Source organism: Saccoglossus kowalevskii, chromosome 7 (assembly GCF_978046115.1).
Source record: "Saccoglossus kowalevskii chromosome 7, keSacKowa6.1, whole genome shotgun sequence".
In the NCBI taxonomy this organism is placed as follows: Eukaryota; Metazoa; Hemichordata; class Enteropneusta; family Harrimaniidae; genus Saccoglossus; species Saccoglossus kowalevskii.
The window spans coordinates 548,306-564,885 of NC_140647.1; the positions used below are offsets into that span (position 1 = coordinate 548,306).

General features: G+C 35.7%; 1 protein-coding gene across 1 annotated transcript in view; it reads left to right on the forward strand.

The window, feature by feature from the left end:
* LOC102807847 (DNA-binding protein SMUBP-2-like) overlaps positions 1-16,580 on the forward strand; it is a 158,540-nt gene that overhangs the window by 124,931 nt on the left and 17,029 nt on the right. The window contains exons 6-10 of the mRNA XM_085500959.1: positions 20-180; positions 1,780-1,977; positions 2,232-2,456; positions 4,927-5,024; positions 5,483-5,665. Of these exons, the coding sequence (XP_085357085.1) occupies positions 20-180; positions 1,780-1,977; positions 2,232-2,456; positions 4,927-5,024; positions 5,483-5,665 (865 nt within the window). The remainder of the gene's footprint in view (positions 1-19; positions 181-1,779; positions 1,978-2,231; positions 2,457-4,926; positions 5,025-5,482; positions 5,666-16,580) is intronic.

Genomic DNA, 16,580 nt, shown 5'->3' on the forward strand with positions numbered 1-16,580 from the left:
ATAACTTAAATATCAACAGATATACAGTGTATAAATACACAACTCGATGAATCTCAGCGAGAATCTGTCCGGTTTGCTCTACAGCAACGAGAAGTGGCAGTCATACATGGACCACCTGGTACTGGTAAAACAACGACTGTTGTGGAGATCATTTTACAAGCGGTTAAACTGAAAATGAAGGTAAGAAATGAGTTCAGTACGTCTTCCTATGTTGATGAGAAACTAAACTGAATGACTTGCAAATCAACAAAATAAAAAGTTACTGTTTAAAGACAACAACTACTGGTATTAAGATTCAGTGATATTACACAAAACTATGCATCCTACCATATTTGGAAATAGGATTTCCAAATATTTCCCAGATGACACATGTGTCCTACGTCAAGAAGTTGTATAATGAGATGTATCAGTATACCATATTTCTTCTAATAGAATCACATATAACATATTTGCTGTATTAAAAGTGCATCTGTAATAGAATCACACATAATCAAAAAAATTGTATCCAGGATCATAAAAACAGTTTTTGACCATAGACAGTTATGTATATAAGCACGTGGGCTACTAATAGAGTGAATATGGTACTAATAAGACTATAAAATGGATATCGCAAAGTGTGCATTTAGACGGTTCATTTTCTAACCAACTTGCCACAAAGTGAGATCAGAGATGATGTAGTAAATTAGTAATACCGGATTCTGCCATAAATTTGCCCATCCGAAAATTCGCCCTCGGCAGTTTTACGAATGGTAGGCCCTTATTTGGGGTACAAATTTTCAAAAAATTATCATCAAATATTTTTAGGGGGTTTATATTTTCATTGAAAAATCCACATACGTCAATTTTTAACATCGGCAGTTGGACCACCCAAAACGAAAGAAACTATTGCAGAAGCTAATCTAAAATTGTATACATTTTTTTCTAGCTGGATTAAAAAGTAGACTGTGCATCTTTCTCTGAAAAATTAAAATCAACGAACCTTGTGCGCCAAATACAATTATTTTGTTTCATTTTGTTAGTAACGAACGTATATTCTGAAAGAAGTTTCAAATAACAATGAATACAACTGCATTTCTTAGTAGCAAACGATCACAGTTGCGCAATCCGGTCATGCTGTGTTTCACAATTGTTGATTATTACCTACTAATGATTATAATAACGTGCAAAAAATAAATTCGTTGAATTGTTATGAAATGCAAATAAATTTCAACTTATTTCATTGTAAGAGAACGATTCCGATCACATTTTCAATGCTTGATAGAAATGAATATCTGCCATGTTTTGACCTGAAATGGTGTTCTTTGACCTGACTGGTCAAATTGATAATTAACCAATGAAAACGATGGATGATGCCAAAGTGTTCAAATTACCATAGCTCATTTAAATATGTTAATGTTATTGAACGCAGTACGGAAGAGATTTGCCAATGTTGTTGTACTATCTTTTGGCTTGGATTTTAATCGGATAGCGGCATGATTTGTTTTCAAATAAAAAAATTAGTTGTTTTCAAAAAATAAACTGAGCATTTGAAGAATAATTTAACATTGTTTACAGCGATAACTGTTCATTGTCAAAACGAAGCTAACCCATTCACACTACACCAATACTCTTGAATATTCGTCAATGACTATGGCATCAGAAAAAAATAAAAAACAGCTGAAAAATCACCCTGGTCGGTTTCTTGGTCCCATTTTATTTTTTTAAAAACCAGAACTGCTGTTTAACGACCCTTGGCAAATTTACGGCAGAATCCAGTAGTACAGATTTGTGTTGTCATAGGTTTTAGCGTGTGCACCATCCAACGTAGCTGTGGATAACTTGGTGGAGAGATTAGGAAAACAAGTGAAAATTGTTAGACTTGGTCACCCTGCTAGACAGTTACAACACACTCACAAATACTCTCTGGATGCTATATTATCACGAAGTGACGGGGCAAAGATTGTACAAGATATAAGGAAAGATATCGACAAATCACTGGTAAGAAATCAAGATTAATTCTCAATTATTGTCTTTTAGATTTCAATCTGAGATTTGGTTTGAACATTTGTCAACTATCAACCTTTGACATTATAAACTTGCATAACTATTTTCAATATTTTTTCCAATATTTTTCATCAGTCCCCACTACATAGTAAATGATGTCCATTTGATTCAAATTAACAATGAACTTGAATGGATGTTGAATTATTGCTTATGAAATCATTTTTAAATATTACATTATTTTGATGCAGTCAAAATGTAAGAAAACAAGAGAAAGGGGAGAGAAAGAAGGCCTGAAAAGAGAAGTCAGGGATCTGAAGAAGGAATTACGACAGCGTGAGGCTGCTGCTATTAAAGATGTCCTGATAACAGCTGATGTTGTCTTGACAACCAATATTAGTGCATCACTTGATGGACCATTGAAACAATTAAAAGCAGATCACTTCAGTCTTGCTGTAATAGATGAATGTGCACAGGTGAGAATGTCAATATGATGTCAGTATTATTAATATGTCAGTATTATCAATATGATGTCAGTATTAACAATATGATGTCACTATTATGAATATGATGTCACTATTATGAATATGATGTCACTATTATCAATATGATGTCACTATTAACCATATGATGTCACTATTATCAATATGATGTCACTATTATCAATATGATGTCACTATTATCAATATGATGTCACTATTATCAATATGATGTCACTATTGACAGGATGTCACTATTATCGATATGATGTCACTATTAACAATATGATGTCACTATTATCAATATGATGTCAGTATTATCAATATGATGTCACTATTAACAATATGATGTCACTATTAACAACATGATGTCACTATTATCGATATGATGTCACTATTATCAATATGATGTCACTATTAACAATATGATGTCACTATTATCAATATGATGTCACAATTAACAATATGATGTCACTATTATGAATATGATGTCACTATTATCGATAGGATGTCACTATTATCGATATGATGTCACTATTAACAACATGATGTCACTATTATCGATATGATGTCACTATTATCAATATGATGTCACTATTAACAATATGATGTCACTATTATCAATATGATGTCACAATTAACAATATGATGTCACTATTATGAATATGATGTCACTATTATCGATAGGATGTCACTATTATCGATATGATGTCACTATTATCAATATGATGTCGCTATTATCGATATGATGTCACTATTATGAATATGATGTCAGTATTATGAATTTGATGTCAGTATTATGAATATGATGTTATTATTATCAATATGATGTCAGTATTATGAATATGATGTCACTATTATCGATAGGATGTCACTATTATCGATAGAATGTCACTAGTATCAATGTTACTTAAAAATCATGAAATTTACGACAATGAGATAAACCAGGGCTCTCCATAATCAATTCCAAATTGAGAGAACAAGAGTAATTTATATTGTACCTTTCCACCTACATGTTGAGAAAATAGTATTTTTCAGCTGAATACATAGTTTGATGAGCTATTGTGACAATGGTTGATTTTCTATTGTCTGTTGACTTTGTGGGTGACTAATTCTTTTTTAAAATACACTGAACTATGTGACTTGGTTTTGTTAATGAAATGTTGATGTGCCTATACCAAATATTCATCTTATTTGAGAAGTTCAAAAAATTAAAACAATTTACAGTAAATTAGATGGATAATATTTGAGTACAATTCCAGAAATTATCAGATTTGTTATGTTATTCATTACTTTTTCACTTTTTTTTTATTTTCTCAAATATATTTGCATACAATTACTGAAAATAGATTACTTCAAATTTATATAATAATAATATATTGGTTATTAATTATTCATCAAATGACTTCTTGATTGTGATATTAAACCGAGAATTCTTGCCTTCCTATCATGAGAATGCACCAGTACTGACATCTGAAACTGAAAAGTACTGACCCATTTGACTTGTAATCAATCAGAGGTAGAATTCCGACAGGGTATGAGATGAAAGTAAACAATAAAAACAAACAAAGTCTCAGTGTGAAAACATAAACATTGAGGTTGTTTTATGTAAACTCAGTCAGAATTCTTGTTGTCTTTCTACTTAATTGGATCATACCTCTCCAGTTGTCTATCTTGCTGGTATTTTGATTAGAGTCTTGCTCTCTGGTATGACGTTACTTGCAAAGCTCAAAAAATCAATTTGATTTTGAAAAAGCATGTGCACGAAAAAATAATTAAAATTAAAAATCGTGGTTTATGAATTTGAATTCACAGAAGACAAATTTAAACAATATTAGTTCACTGGGTTGGTAAAATGATTTGTTCACAATGCATGTTAAATTTTGGGTAAACAAATGATTTATTATAAATCCCAGATTCAATTGTGCAGGTCCTCGTCATTTCATGTTTTTACAATTTGAAAATAACTTATATTGTGTATTTTACATGTGTTGTATACATCACATCATATTGAATACAATGTGGCATGGTGATGAGCTTTTAATAGCCGTACATGTATCTAGCATTTTAGTAGTTGTAATATGCCTCATTGGTTATTGAGTGCTGTACAAGAATAGCATAAAACATACATGTATTTGACTATAGATCAATATTTCCATGGTATAACTTAGACCATTATAAAGATTGTTGAATTCAGTCTTGTACATGTTTGTGTACATTGCATCCAAGTAAACACATTGCTCTCTGAAAGTTATCCACATGGGGTACCGGTAGTCTGTATTTACAGTAATCTTATACCATGCTGAACCAAGTGATATGTTTCATAAATAAGCTCTAAATTTCACACTACATATATCAATCATGAATTCTCACCTATATTTGATTGTGCAGGTCCTTGTAATTTTTACAATTCAAAACAGAACTTATTTATAATTAGTATAAAGGGACTTTTTTTATATGTTTGTAGGCATTAGAAGCCAGCTGTTGGATTCCATTATTACAAGTACCAAGATGTGTGTTAGCCGGGGATCATCAACAGTTACCACCTACAGTTATATCCAATCAGTAAGTGTCTTGCATTTAGTGATGAAATATTGACCAATCAAAGAGTGTCTTGTATCCACTGAAGCAGTATTGTCAAATCATAGATGGTGTTACATATTCCTTTTTCATTATATTATTTTGTTACATGATTGTTATTGTATTACCAGAACATGAATGAACTTTTCATCAAAATTGATAAACCTATATTGTGGTCAAATTTGCGTACATTGTATTTGTAACTTTTGGGCTGCAGTTTTGTTTTACTGTATTTTATTGCCAAAATTCTTTGTGCCTGTTGGAAAACATTTATTTTGTGATTGTTGGCATAAGGTGAATTTGGTTACACTGAGTAATTGACACATAAACATTAAAAACAATGTTACAATTCGGGAAATTAATAGCTACAGTATTGCATAAATTACCTCACTTTCAACTCATAAATTTTGCTTTCCTGGAATAAATATTTGGATTGTTTTTAGAGCTTCTAAGGATGGATTATCTGTGAGTTTGATGGAGAGAATTATTGACTTATACGGAGATGGTGTGGTAAGAATGTTAACAATACAGTACAGGATGAATGCAGATATCATGAAATGGTCATCTCAACGTCTCTATGATGATAAGTTGCAAGCCCATGAGTCTGTGGCTTCTCATCTATTGAAGTAAGAAACGCTTATTTTGAAAAGAAACACTTGATGTTTCACACCATAACAAGCTTATGTATCAATCCATAAGGCACCCACATTTACTGTGGTATATTACTTAAATAACTTCTTCCATTACCTTACAAATTTGATAAAATATGTCAGATTTCTTATCAAAAAGTATTATAATATTAATAAATTTATTACTTTTACAAAGTGCAAAAATGCAGTTTTTAAGAACCACTTTGTCCAGAGAAATTTCCTAAATTTTGTCACAGGGATTTGGGATAAATTGCAACCTTGTTTGTTTCACTGTAACCCAGCTTTTGCAGTAACTCACCTTTTGCCATTTATACACATACATAATATTTTATTTGATTGAAAAAATAACCAAAAAAAGACCAAATTACAAAACAACAACTCATAGGTACTCTAACTACAATGTGTTGTCTGCTTTGGGTAGTCTGCTTGGTTTATAAGTTGCCAATATCCATAGGGGTGATAGGGCTTTCAAACTAATGTGATGACATTTCTTACAAATTATACTGCACTTTTTTGTGAGTCTTGGGTACAGGAATCAATTTTATATAGATGATTTCATTTTTTTATATATGGGGGGGGGGGGCATAATACCCACCCCTCTAAATAATAATGTTTAATGCCCAATATATCTTTCTGAATATTGATACTTGGTGGCAATCTTCTGTATTATGGAAATTTCTGGCTTAATGTGATTTTGGAGTTACTGGTATGTATCTTTAAAATCTGTAGGCTTGACTAGATTTATGCCTATCGACAGCTGATTCTGTTACGACTGATGAATACGGGCTATAACACCAATTTTGGGGCTTATTGTTTTAATGTTTTTTTTTTCAATTTAGAGTGCAGTCAATTGTCAAACCAAGATATGTCACTATAGCAACACCCTCTATCTGGGAATTTTCTATTTTGAAAGTGCCCTCTAGTGCTATTTTTGTGTTTGCTGTTTTAGGAAACATGTAATTAGTTATTTCAGTGCTTATTGTGAGTTTGTTAGCCTTACACCACTGTGAAACTGTGATGCCCACTGTTTTGGAATTCAGCAGTTAAAGTGTCAAGATTAACAGTTTACTACATCACCTACTAGAAATTCTATGGAATAATAAATTCCATTTATTACTCCTAGGCTTACCTACAGATTACAGCCCCGATTGGAAACTATTAAGGAATATACCCTGTTCACAAAAAACACATTAAGGTAGCATTCCCTATAGAAAAAAAGGCCTCTTCTAAGGGGTCACCTTGCGGGGTGATCACGTGTAAGAAGCTTGATCCAACATTCTCTTTTGTTTCTGCTTACAGCGGCAGCTATATTTTTATGCTCCGCTACTACAAGCATGACAAGAGGCAGGTTACAGTTACTGACTGAGATTATCTAAAGTTTCTAGTGTGGTGATCAACTCCATTACAGTAAAGGCTTTCCATTATTAGGGGCCCCCTTTTTACCTGTTTGTAGTTGAATCATCGGCTCAGTTTATTTTCACCGAATTCCGATTTCTGGCGCGGTGAATTTACACGTTTTTAGTCCTCATTCAGACGAAGTCCGAAAACGGGAACTTATAATTCGGTCTCTGTCCGTCCTTTCATCTGTGCGTTCGTCTGGAGTCATATCTCAGAATCCCTTAGACCGATTTTGTTCATTCTTTGCATATGTCTAGTACTTTATGTGAGACATATACACATGCAGTTATTTTATTGATTCGATTCAAAATGGCTGACTGGCAGCTATCTTGTTTTTTGAAAATGTTGTATTTTGGACATGCATTGTCAGTTTTCATTCAAACTTGGTACATAGATTATACATGTCAGAATACATGTCCATGACGATTTATTTCACAATTGGATCAAAGATGGCGACTGGCAGCCATCTTGTTTTTTGAAAATGTTGTATTTTGGACATGCTTTGTCAGTTTCCATTCAAATTTAGTACATAGATCATACATGTTAGGATACATGTCCCAACCGCCTGTGAATTCCTGTGTCTGTCCGTCTGTGTGTCTGTCCGTCCCTGCGTCAATCAGTCCAGAGTCCTGTGGACCGATTCCGTTCATTCTTTGTATGTGCCTAGTACCTTATGTGGGACATATGCACATGCAGTGGCTTAGCGATTCGATTCAAAATGGCCGACTGGCAGCCATCTTGTTTTTTGAAAATGTTGTATTTTGGATATGCTTTGTCAGTTGTCATTCAAACTTGGTACATAGAATATACATGTTAGGATACATGTCCATGACAATTTATTTTGCAATTGGATCAAAGATGGTAGACTGGCAGGCATCTTGTTTTTTTTCTATGAGGTATCTTGGACGTGTTCTGTCAGTTTTCATTCAAATTTGGCACATACATGTACTTTATACATGTTAGGATGCATGTCCATGACAATATGTTTCAAAATCTGGTCAAGGATGGCCAATTGACAGCCATCTGACTTTTTGGCCTTACTACTATATTTCCACAATTTATGTACCATTTTCATTTGTATTTGGCACATACATCATACATATCAGTGTGTTTCATAATCAGATCAAAGATGGCCGAATAACGGTTGTTTTTATTTTTGGCCATATTACTACTACACGGAACACATGTTTTGATGTAAATAAACAATCTGTTGTATACGCCATTTGGAACTCAAGTTTCAAGGACACGCTTGTGACAACCCCTTCGCTTTAATATGACGAGCACAAAGAGAACTTTCAAAAATTTAATGGGGGCTGTGTCATTTTCAATGACTTGTTTCATGTTTGTAATTTTTGCAGACGCTATTATGCCTAAGTCACAAAAAAAGACGAAGTATGTCCCACCACAGATGGGAAGTAAGACATGATCATCCTGCTTTATAAAGCGGATGCTCGATTGGAACCCTCATATGTGTTGTCTCGGTTGTCTTGCTTGTGTCAGGGACTCTGGGTTCTGTTTAGAGGGGCTTTGCGATTTATGGACCCTAAAATGTGGCTCGATTGCGAGGCAGGGTGGAAAGCTAAGGCAAGCTGGTAATGTTCGCAAAAAGAAGGGAAAATCCCTTACTGCCGCTAATGCTGGTATGTCTGATTCTATGAGTGAGAAATCTTTCCCTACGCTTGGTAGTCACCACGAGGCTCGCCTCCGGTCAACATCCGAGAGTGTGGGAGAGTTGTCACGATCTGACTCCCCGCTCGAGATAGCAGGGTCGACGATTGAGACAAATCCGTCAGGACAGTTTACAGTTGAGGTGTGGAACACCGGCAGTGGATCTAAATTCTCCCAACGTGGAGTTAGCTTCCCCACCGGATATTACCAAGGTTAGTTTTTAGTCTGGGACGCTGACATTGACACCAAGTCCCGAGGTTGAATCGGCACGGGGTGATGGCTTGGACAGCTTGGCACCAGAGCCTATAGAATGGGTTTCTTTACCGTTAGAGCATCAGCTCACCTTTCTAAGTTCTGATCGTGTGAGTGCTCAGCAACGAACCTCGATCCTTGAGTAAGATGGGCCAGTTCCTGGGGCCGCAGAGAGTCGCTATGTGCGATATCTTGCAAGTCCATACTGCCCTCTTGGCAGGAGCTTTTTCGGCTGAGCGTGAGGCAGTTCTGGATCTGTGTGCCTATCCTACTCCAGCGGGGGACAAGTTTCTTTTTTTTTTTGATAAATATTTGTTAAGTTTGACAAGTTTGATCGCCTGCGGAGAAGGCCTTTGGGGCATGACCGGCTATGTGGTGGCCGGTTAGTGGATGCGGTGAATGGTTCAGCGGTTGCAGAAGATCAGCGTATCCAATTGAAGCAATCGTCCCTGTTGGCCAAGCATCAGAGAAAGCCCAAGAAACGTGGCATTGGTGGTGGGCGTTCTGACACTTCTGGGGACCAGGGGGCCGCAAAGTCTCTTTGAAGGTTTCGCCTGCTGCCTGGACATGGACGGTGGTACGACTTCGGGTCTCCCTCCCCGGAGTCCTTGGGCTCAGTCTCCCCCTCTTTTTCCTCCCATACTGGAGGCTGGAGTTCAGGAAGCATTAGCTCTGAACCCCTGTTCACTCCTTCCCGTGGGATCGCGCCTTATGCAGCACATTCCAGCTTGGCGCACGAGAGTTTCCGATCCCTGGACACTTTTCCATATTACGCAGGGAGACTGTATAATAACATGTGCAAGCACTAGTCTTTTCTGCAGACTTGTCCAAGTTCGCTTTGGCACAGTTGGACGGCATTAGACGTTTGTACGAATCCAGATGGAGGCCGTACATTGATTGGTGTGACGAAAGGGAGATTGATCATCTCAGTCCCTCTATTAGCAAGGTAGCTGATTGTTTCCTATATCTTTTGATCAAGGAAAATTCTTGGACATCGGTCAGTTTTATTCCCAGTTTTTTTAGAATATGCTGGACTGAAAGTGGCTTCGAGTCCATTATGATACAACTGTTTTAGTCTTTCCGCTCGAAGGGGCCACGCGCCAAGGGGCTAGCTAATCCTCTTGACTGGGACTTCTCGTTGGTCTACAGCGTTAAGACCCCCCCTCGAGCCTATGGATAAGGCAGACACGAAGTATGTCACTATGTAAACAGTTTTTTCTTTTGGCTCTAGCGTCAGGTAGGCGGCGCTCAGAGATAGGAGCACTGTCCTTTAGTGATGAATGTGCCTCCTTTATGAACCTGTTTGTTTACCTAATCATACCTACCAGAAAGTCCGTGGGAACCTTAGAAGAGTCCTTTTTGACTCCCGTGTGCGAAGCACAAAAAGGGAGTCTTTGCAGTTAGTATGTATATGTGTGTGTGTGTGTGTGTGTGTGTGTGTGTGTGTGTGTGTGTGTGTGTGTGTGTGTGTGTGTGTGTGTATGTGTATGTGTGTTCGTCTGTTCCACTGATATCTCAAGAACCATACATCAGTTTTTGATGAAACTTGGTGCATAGATGCTCTGGGCCAATGCGCAGATTTGATTAGGTTTTGGTAAAAATCCATGCATATTAATTACCTAATTTGCATGATAATTAGCTGATTTTTAGCTGTTCCATGACTGTTCCACTGATATCTAAAGAACCACTCATTGGATTTTGATGAAACTTGGCACACAGATGCTCCAAACTAATGCGCAGATTTGATTAGTTTTGGGTGAAGATCTGTGCAATATTAATTACCTAATTTGCATAATGATTAATCAATTTTCGGCTTTTCCACTGATATCTCAAGTACTAATCATCACATTTCAATAAAACTTGGTACATAGATGTCATAGGACACTGCACAGACCTGATCGTTTTTAGGGTAATATCAGTATATATTAATTAGCTAATTTGCATAATTAATTAATTTTCAGCTTTTGATATTTCAAGTAGTAATCATCACATTTCAATGACACTTGGTACATAGATGTCATAGGACACTGCACAGACCTGATAGTTTTTAGGGTAATATGAGTACATATTAATTACCTAATTTACATAATTAATTAATTTTCAGCTTTTGATATATCAAGTAGTAATCATCATATTTCAATGAGACTTGCTACATAGATCTTCTAGGATTATGCAGACACCTGGTTAATTAGCATAATAATTCATAATTTTTTTGTTCTGTTCTGTTCATATAGTTACCTGATTTACATTAGTTTTCAGCTTTTCCATCAATATCTCATGTACAAGTAATTTTGAATTAATTTTTAATGTGTCTTCAATACTCTCAACACACGGGAGTTCTTTCTAAGCTTTCTCCAAAAACGGGGACTATTAATTTGGATTCGTTCCGTCCATCTGTACATACATCCGGTGCTATATCTTGGGGACCCATTGACGGATTTCATTCAAACTTTACATGAAGACAATACATAATGTCTTACACATACGCGTCAAGTTACTTTATGATCGGAGCAAAAATGGCCGACTGTCCGCAGCAGTTTCTCAGAGATGACTGAGCCAATTTGGATCAAAGTTGGTATGATGATTATACATATTGGGTTATAGTTGCATGTCATATTTTTTCTGTGATTCAAACGAATATGGCTGACTAGTGGCCCTTTTGTTTTTCACTTTTCCATGAATGCAATGAAGATTTCTGTTTAAATTTTGTACAAAGACAGTATACCAATAGTTACATCAACATGAACATTATTTTTGTAATTTGATTCAATATGACTGCCCAATGTCCAATTCTCGTGTAAAAGCACTAAATCATAATTTTTTACTAATCCATCTCCTATTAATGGTTTCAATCTAATCTTAATGACTTCATCAGCATCAAATTGATATGTCAGATCACAACATTTTGGACGGGGACTGTGTCATTAACAATGACTTGTTATAAATAGGAGTGACTTTAGCAATTTTAGAGCTGCGGGAAACTTGCCTTGAGATAGGGAACAGTTCAAGTGGATGAGAAATAATGTTGGCTGCATCAATTACCAACCTGGGATGTATTTTATCATAGCCCATGGATTTGCTGGGGTCTAAAAGATTGATTTTTTTCATATATTTATTTATTTATTATTTTATTTCCATTTCTTTAAAAAAATATACCCCACTAACCTGGGGGAACAGGTTACAATGCGAAAGTTACAGGCGTGACTTTAATCGCCTCAATAAAATAAAGTATTATATATATATATATATATATATATATATATATATATATATATATATATATACACACATATACACACACATATACAACTCATCTATTGGAGAACTCACACTAACAAATTATATCTAATTTGAAAAGCTGTGTATACAAATCTTGCAAGAATTTGGATGATTTCATGGTTATCCTGAGAAAAAATATATGTAAGTTGACTGATAGGTGAAAGGAACTCGAATTGTGGTTCAATGGGGTTAATTCGATCAAAAAGCGTTTTTTTTTGAATAATATTGTTAAATGCTGGACAAACTACCAGAAAATGAGTTTCATCTTCAACAGCATCTATACATATTTGGCAGGTTCTATTTTCCACTGGAGTTCCATAATATCTACCAGTCTCAATGTGTAACTTATGATTAGAGCACCGGAGTTTAGTTAAAGCTTGTCATATGTCATGATGAGTGTTGAGTCTGGGTAATTGTCATGAAGATATATATTGAAATTGTTAGATGTGTTAATTTTGGATGCTAAATTAACAAAAAAATTGTTAAATTTTTCAGCAATATCATAACTATTTGATAAAATATTGCCAAGAAGGGGTCGTCATTTAGTTTGTCTGTGGATGATGCATTAGACCTATTGCTTAACACTTCGTTTACCACCTTCCATCTTTTGCTATTACCGGTATTACCCTGTGCAGATAAGAACTTGTGATAATGATAACCCCTTTTAGCAGCCTTAAGTAACTTGGTGTAAAGATTCCGATATTTTTAGTCCCCGTTCGGACGTAGTCCGAAAACGGGGACTTATGTTTTGCCCTGTGTGCGTCCGTGCATCCGTGATCACCTGTATCTCGAACATGCATGGACCGATTAAGTTCAAACTTCACTCATACATCACACATTATATGGGACATATGCACATGCATTTTTTTCATGATCTGATTAACGATAGCCAAATAGCGGCCATTTTAAGGCCGAAAATGCATCAAAATCGCATTTTTTCACCATTCCGGACCCGCATCTCAGTTATGCATGGACGGATTTTGTTCAAATTTGGTACATACATTAAACATAATAGGACCTTGATGCACGTCATTTTTTTTTTGGATCGGGTTTGAAATGGCCGACTGGCGGCCATTTTGTTTTAAAGAATTCAGTTCTGGATCCGTATCTGAGACATGCCTGGATTGATCAAGTTCAAACTTCACACACACAAGGTACATCATGTCACAAATATGTATGTGCATTTGTTTCATGATCTCATTAACGATAGCCAAATGGCGGCCGCTTTAAGGCCGAAAATGCATTGAAATCGCACATTTTCACCATTCCGGACCTGGATCTCAGTTATACATGGACGGATTTTGTTCAAATTTGGTACATACATTAAACATAATAGGACCTTGATGCACGTCATTTTTTTTTGGGATCGGGTTTGAAATGGCCGACTGGTGGCCATTTTGTTTTAAAGAATTCAGTTCTGGATCCGTATCTGAGACATGCCTGGATTGATCGAGTTCGAACTTCACACACACAAGGTACATCATGTCACAAATATGTATGTGCATTTGTTTCATGATCTCATTAACGATAGCTAAATGGCGGTCGCTTTAAGGCCGAAAATGCATTGAAATCGCACATTTTCACCATTCCGGACCTGGATCTCAGTTATGCATGGACGGATTTTGTTCAAATTTGGTACATACATTAAACATAATAGGACCTTGATGCACGTCATTTTTTTTTTCGGATCAAGTTCGAAATGGCCGACTGGCGGCCATTTTGTTTTAAAGAATTCAGTTCTGGATCCGTATCTGAGACATGCCTGGATTGATCGAGTTCAAACTTCACACACACAAGGTACATCATGTCACAAATATGTATGTGCATTTCTTTCATGATCTCATTAACGATAGCCAAATGGGGGCCGCTTTAAGGCCGAAAATGCATTGAAATCGCACATTTTAACCATTCCGGACCTGGATCTCAGTTATGCGTGGACGGATTTTGTTCAAATTTGGTACATACATTAAACATAATAGGACCTTGATGCACGTCATTTTTTTTTCGGATCAAGTTCGAAATGGCCGACTGGCGGCCGTTTTGTTTTAAAGAATTCAGTTCTGGATCCGTATCCGAGACATGTCTGGATTGATCAAGTTCAAACTTCACACACACATGGTACATTGTACATCATGACACAAATAGATATGTGCATTTGTTTCATGACCACTTAACAATAGCTGAATGATGGCCATTTTAAGGCAGAAAATGCATCAAAATCACGTATTTTCACAATTACGGAACCGGATCTCAGTCATGCATGGATGGATTTTGTTCAGATTTAGTACAATGTGTTGTACATATACAGGTGCATTTCGGTCATGATCTGCTTTGAATGTATATGTCACTCAAATATGAACGGAACGGGGACGTGTCATTGACAATGACTTGTTTATAGTTAATATCTACCCGGTAATATCAGTATTGTTTGGCGACTTTTTTTATGCTATAATATAATTTCTGTTTAGTTTTGGCTGATATTAAACAACCCTTTGATAGCCATGGTTTATGGATTTTGCTGTCCTTGTTACTGACTTTGATTACAGGCACATGCTCAGTAGCAAAATTGAGAAATAAATCAATAAACGTATTATATGCGTCATCGGTGTCAGTATTGTTGTAACCTAGGTCCCAGGAAATGTTACATAAACCTATAATTTTATTATAGGATGAAAATTTGCATTTGTAGTAGGGTGACTTACGCTTTTGATCATGGTGAAGGTTGAATAATGGTTGCTGATATCCGTGTGAATACTGACACACTCTAGAAAATCACGTGATTGATGGTTGTGGAAGTGGTGTCAGTTACTCTTACTCAATGCTTTGGATAAAATTATAACTATTTAGTAGAGACAAATATGTAGTCACTGAGTTGGTATTCAAGTTAACATTTTTTTTATTTTTTGAAGCAAAATAATTAAGACTCTCATCCATACCATCCAGAAATTCCTGGATGGGTGTGGTTAGTTTCCTGTAAACAACACCAATACTGAGTTTCTTTTTGTTAATGATAGTATCTCTAAAAATGGCCTCGCAGTGGGGAATTTGAATGTGAGAGATATGTGAGAAAGACAATGATTCATGAATATAAAACCAGCCCCGTCTCCTGAGATTGTTCTCCATTGGAAGTGATAAAACTGTATGATGCAATGTTGAATAATGATTGGTCTGTATTGTTACATAACCATGTTTCAGTAAGTGCTAAAATTGGTGTGGAATGATGTTAAGAAAACTGACCAGGTCATCCCAGTTTTTAGCTCCGCTGTCGACTTTGTCGAGCGGAGCTTATCATATGAGTGATTGTCCGTCGTCGTCCGGCGTTTGTCGTCCGTGTCAATGTTTTATTTTTTCGACTTCTTGAAAACGACAAGCCTGAATGTTTTGATACCTGGTGTATATGTACCTTGGGTAGACTTCTCTCAGATTTGTTCATTTCATGATGATATCTTCAATTCTCTAATTTTGGTGAATATTTTTGTCATTTTTGGTAAAAAGTGATATTTTCGACTTCTTGTTAAAAAGCGCAAGTCCAATTGCTTTGATATTACGTATATACCGGTAGGTAATACATGTGGACCTCTCTCAGATTTGTTCATTTTGTAATGATATCTTTAATTCTTTAATTTTGGTGAATACTTTTGTTATTTTTGGTAAAAAGTGATATTTTCGACTTCTTGTTAAAAAGCGCAAGTCCAATTGCTTTGATATTACCTATATAGGTACTACATGTGTACCTTTTTCAGATTTGTTCATTTTGTAATGATATCTTCAATTTTCTAATTTTGGTGAATATTTTTGTCATTTTTTGATAAAAAGTGATATTTTCGACTTGTTAAAAACCACAATCATTTATGGTGAAAAATGATATTTTTGAATGCTTGTTGGAAAAGCAAGTCCCATTGCTTTGATACTATACATATTGTTCATTTTCTAATGATATCTTCTTCTTTAATCGAAATGTGCATTGCTAACAGCGGAGCTATCTCAGCCGAGAGGCTGCTTGTTACTTATAGATTGGATATTAAAATGAATACTGGAAAACGGGTGTTTTTTTTAAATTAAATGTAAAATAAGATTGTATACCTGTGGTGAACTGCTCCACACTATAAACTTGACTGTTATAATTTATTGTTGAGTTTTCGGTATCTAGTGAATTCATATTGTTATATCTATGGACTTTATATAATGCGTTGAACATCTTGGTGTGTAAGTACTTTTATCATGGGAGCTTCTTGGTCTTTTCTCGCAAATATTTGGCCATTTTGGGTCCTTATGAATTTCCATTTTGTATCGT